General features: G+C 40.6%; 1 protein-coding gene across 1 annotated transcript; it reads left to right on the top strand.

Moving 5' to 3' along the window:
• Positions 1–203: 203 nt before the first annotated feature.
• LOC137837454 (chlorophyll a-b binding protein, chloroplastic-like) lies at positions 204–1,133 on the top strand. Its single transcript, XM_068646439.1, has one exon. It carries the CDS (start codon positions 273–275, stop codon positions 1,065–1,067), a length of 795 nt encoding a protein of 264 aa, XP_068502540.1. The 5' UTR covers positions 204–272; the 3' UTR covers positions 1,068–1,133.
• The last annotated feature ends 3,568 nt before the right edge of the window (positions 1,134–4,701 follow it).

Below are 4,701 nucleotides of genomic sequence, written 5' to 3'. Positions count from 1 at the left end.
AGAAGCATTTATTGATATGTTTGTAGATATCTGATCCCTCTTTGTCAGGAAGCAAACCACAATCCAAAAGTATAAAGGAAGTACGAAAACAAACATGTGGACATAAAGGATCCTTCAAATCCAAACCAATAGAAAATGAGGTATAGATCTCGTAAAGATAAAAACCCATTGATGTTGAAGTTATATAATAGGAATACATGCATTAACAAAACTCATTCATTCACTTACAAACCTTTTAATTCTTTTATTTATTCTGCAATACAAACACCACAATGGCTGCTTCCACAATGGCTCTCTCTTCACCGTCACTGGCAGGCCAAGCCATCAAGCTTTCCCCTGCCACCCCCGACATCTCTGGTGGAAGGATTTCCATGAGGAAGACAGCCTCCAAGTCGGTTTCTTCTGGAAGCCCATGGTACGGCCCAGATCGCGTCAAGTACTTGGGCCCATTCTCCGGTGAGGCCCCTTCCTACCTCACTGGCCAATTCCCAGGTGACTACGGCTGGGACACTGCTGGCCTTTCTGCTGACCCAGAGACTTTTGCCAAAAACCGTGAACTGGAAGTCATCCACTCCAGATGGGCTATGTTGGGAGCTTTGGGTTGTGTGTTCCCAGAACTCTTGGCCCGCAACGGTGTGAAGTTCGGAGAGGCCGTGTGGTTCAAGGCTGGGTCTCAGATATTCAGTGAGGGTGGGCTTGACTACTTGGGCAACCCAAGCTTAGTCCATGCACAGAGCATCCTTGCCATCTGGGCCACACAGGTTATCTTGATGGGTGCAGTGGAGGGTTATCGCATTGCTGGTGGGCCTTTGGGTGAGGTGACTGACCCAATCTACCCGGGTGGGAGCTTCGACCCATTGGGTCTTGCTGATGACCCAGAGGCTTTTGCTGAGTTGAAGGTTAAAGAGTTGAAGAATGGGAGATTGGCCATGTTCTCCATGTTTGGTTTCTTCGTTCAGGCCATTGTCACTGGAAAGGGACCTTTGGAGAACCTTGCAGATCACCTTGCTGACCCAGTCAACAACAATGCCTGGGCCTACGCCACCAACTTCGTCCCTGGAAAGTGATCATAACTGTAATGACACAATGAGACACACCAACATTGAATATATATCAACAATGTGAATTATATATTTTTATGTTAAAAACATTAATGGAAGGAATGTTGCACTATCATCATAGAACATGTCTTAAATTTCCTATACCGATTAAATATAAGTTTAAAGGACACTGGATAGATAAAAGATTCCAAAGATTTTACAATTTTTTTTCTAATGTTGAGTTAGATTTAAAGTTTATTTTCTAATATAGTATAAAAACTTATTGTAATCAAGTTTATTAGAGAACTATATTTGAAACATCTTTTATGTGTAGGATGTTCTGCAAATACTAACTGTACATATTCTCAATTACGACTGGGTACATTCAGATCAATAATCACTTATTTAATATAATATTTTAAGGCACATAAATCACACCATAAATTGGTTATATGTTATAGTGGTTATACTTGCTATTACAAAATTCATCTATATCTCATGATAACCATTCAATGCTTTTCTTAATGGTCTGAGTCCAACAACTCAGTAAGAGGACATACTAAACTATATTCTAGTACTTGTTAAGAATTTATCATCATCTTTGTGCTCGTACCAACTTAATCATCAAAGAGTCTTTTGCAGGTGGACCACCCTCTCTCATCGGAGACCAACTGGAAGCTCGTTTCCCAAGGAACACACCATTTTCTTCGAGATATTCTCTGAGTCCATTTTTTGTTTAGGGATTGAGTTTCATCTTTCTCACTCTTTTGTATTTTGATTAATCAGGATAATATGGTGTTTTGTGATTAATATTGATGCCCGTATAAAAATCATTTATATGGATTCCTCACATATAAAATTGGATTACAATTAAAAATCATTTATATGCCACACATCTTCTAACACCTTTTATTCTCCCAATTGGATTACAAATCACTCAATGGTGTTTTCCTCTCAATCTTGCACACTAGGGTTGTGCCTCAAGCCCCGTATTTAACCTAATTTGCTTGGGCTTAAGTGACTTCTCGCTTGAGCGAGTAAAACATAAAAAGGCCCAACGTTGTTATTGGTGCTATCTCGCTGAAGTGAGATTCTACTCGCTTTACCGAGATCCACTAGTGGCATCTTGGATTTTTGCGAATTTGGGAAGCTTTGGTGAGTGTTGATGTATTCCAACTTTCCTTTTTAACTTTGTGTTCCCGCTGGTTGACCTAAACGTCTTCGTGCACTCACAACAACCTTCACGTCCAAGAACCCCTCCGCTCCCACGTGCTTCCTTCCAATTGGATCACCTGAAAAACAACAGACTAAGGGCTCACTCGCGGCCGTTTGCACTCTGATGCTCAAGTCAAACTCCCTCAGTGTGTTTCTTCGCATTAGAATTGTGTACCATATTATGTTGGTTGTTACCCTTTATATACTCTAGTGTTTCTGCCCCTTTTCGCTGACTGTAAGTAGAGTTATTGTAGGTGTGTCTTAGCGTCACCGTCAGCCGCTCTGAGGGTCATCTAGTGCGTAAGACTCCCTGCCCGGAGTGCAACTTCCATGGGATGACCACTTCGGTGCCAACTCATGCACCCATTCTCTGGGCCATCCGCCATGAGAGTGCCCTAGCTATTCACACGCCATGCATGCAGATCACCCCTGGGACGTGACCCTTACAAGTCATATCCTTCTCAGCGGCTCTTTGATTTTGGTGCACCCTGTTAGAATTGATGGCTTTAAACTAGAGGGGGGGGGGGGGGGTGAATTGTTTAAAGAGGGTTTTCGCAAAATTTTAAGCCAAGAATGAAATTACTTTGAGAAACAAATGATAAGGAATTCAGTTTGCCAAAACAATAAGCAAAAACAACAGCACCAGAAAAACAATCGGTTGTTTATACCAGTTTGCAAATATCAAAACTGAATTTAAAGAGATTAAGGATAAAGAGAATGCACACAGATGTTTATACTGGTTCACTCTAAACCCAAAGCTACATCCAGTCTTCTCAGAAACCACTGAGGAATTCCACTAAGCAATCAAACCTAGATCACTTACAACACAACCAAGAAAGTGACCTTGATCCCCTCAAGACACACACTTCTCTTGGTCAACACACCAACACTCAGAATGCTTATCTTGATCCCCTCAAAAACACACAACACTTCTCAGCAAACACACACAGATTCTTTCAACAGATACAAGGATTACACTTGTTGCAGAAACAAATCTAAAATCAATACAAGAGAAAATCATATCTCACACTCTTTAATCAAACTCAATCTCTAAGCAATCTCAACTCTTTCAAAATCATAGAGTTCTAAAAATCTTAGAAAAAACCAAATCTGTTTTTCTATTTGTAAAACAAAATTGTTTGTTATCAAATCTTAACAAAATTTTCACTGCATTTAAAGATTGGTCAAAGCATTAAAAACTGGAGCATAAACAGTTAGAAAATCATTTAATGCTTAGTCAAAGCACAAAATAGTTTTCTGTTATGGTACCAAAACAAACAATCGGTTGTTTCCACGAATCAATCGGTTGTTTTGGTTTTGACAGCAAGTCAACCATAAAAACAATTTTCAACTTTTTCTAAAAACACCTAAGTATAAAACAATCGGTTCTTTCGACAAAACAACAGGTTGTTTTTCACTTAGCTTGAAAAACACTTTTCTTTTAAAAAGATTGAGAATGTCTATGCTTTGGATTCAATCAAGAGTGGATTACATATACAATCTACCCCAGATCCTATCTAAGATAGCTCAGCAACAGCAAGCACAGCCTAGCCTTCAACATCCTTCAAAGGGTTTTGGATTCTTCAAAGCTTGAACACCACTTGGTTCAACACACCCTACCGCGTCATCCACACCCCATGCATGGACCCTCCGTGATCTAGGCTTCTCCCTTACCGAGAGCTGGAATGTGGCTTGGAAACCACCTTTTTCGGCCCATCTTTACTATTTGGTTTACCGAGGTCCGAGGCCTCCACGCTCTTGGTCTTGATGTCGGCCCCTCCTCGGCTACCCTCACTCGCGAGCTTCGTGAGATACTAGCCCGTCCTCCCATCCTTCCAGTGGACCCAACTTCGGGGCCCCACCATAACTGTGGTCGACACCAAAGTCCGAGGACTGATCGGTACATAAGCCCCCCATTCTCGAGTTGTTAACCTATTTAGCGAAGAGACTAAGTTTTGCCATGGCGACCTATGTGGCTTTATGTGACAGGACGTGCAAAGTGTCTTGAAATGACACTTCCATGTACCTTCCTTAATTTGTGCACACGTGTCTTAATCCAATGGTTGGGACTTAACGTCGCTTGCGCTTTCCAAGTTTACGTTAAGTGTTTCAAAAATGCGCGTTTCATGCATTGTTCCATCACTTGAAACTTCTCTTGCACTCTTCGTCTTCTTCTTCGAGCGCCCTTGTTTCCTCTCTTGCAAAAATCAGAACTTTTGCTCAACAACAATCAAAGGTATGATTTTCCTCCATTGATTGCTCTTTATTTCTGATTTCGCGCATTGATATAGTATAAAAAAACTATTGTAACCAAGTTTATTACAGAACTATATTTGAAACATCTTTTAAGTGTAGGATATTTTGCAAATACTAATTGTACATACTCTCAATTACGACTGAGTACATTCAGATCAATAATCACTCATTTCATATAATATTTTAAGGC

Source organism: Phaseolus vulgaris, chromosome 4 (genome assembly GCF_000499845.2).
Source record: "Phaseolus vulgaris cultivar G19833 chromosome 4, P. vulgaris v2.0, whole genome shotgun sequence".
NCBI lineage: Eukaryota > Viridiplantae > Streptophyta > Magnoliopsida > Fabales > Fabaceae > Phaseolus > Phaseolus vulgaris.
This window is presented reverse-complemented; position numbering and strand designations above follow the sequence as displayed.

What these genes read in the sequence shown, in the direction of transcription:
- LOC137837454 (XM_068646439.1), top strand. Translation starts at nt 273, where the DNA reads ATGGCTGCTTCCACAATGGCTCTCTCTTCACCGTCACTGGCAGGCCAA.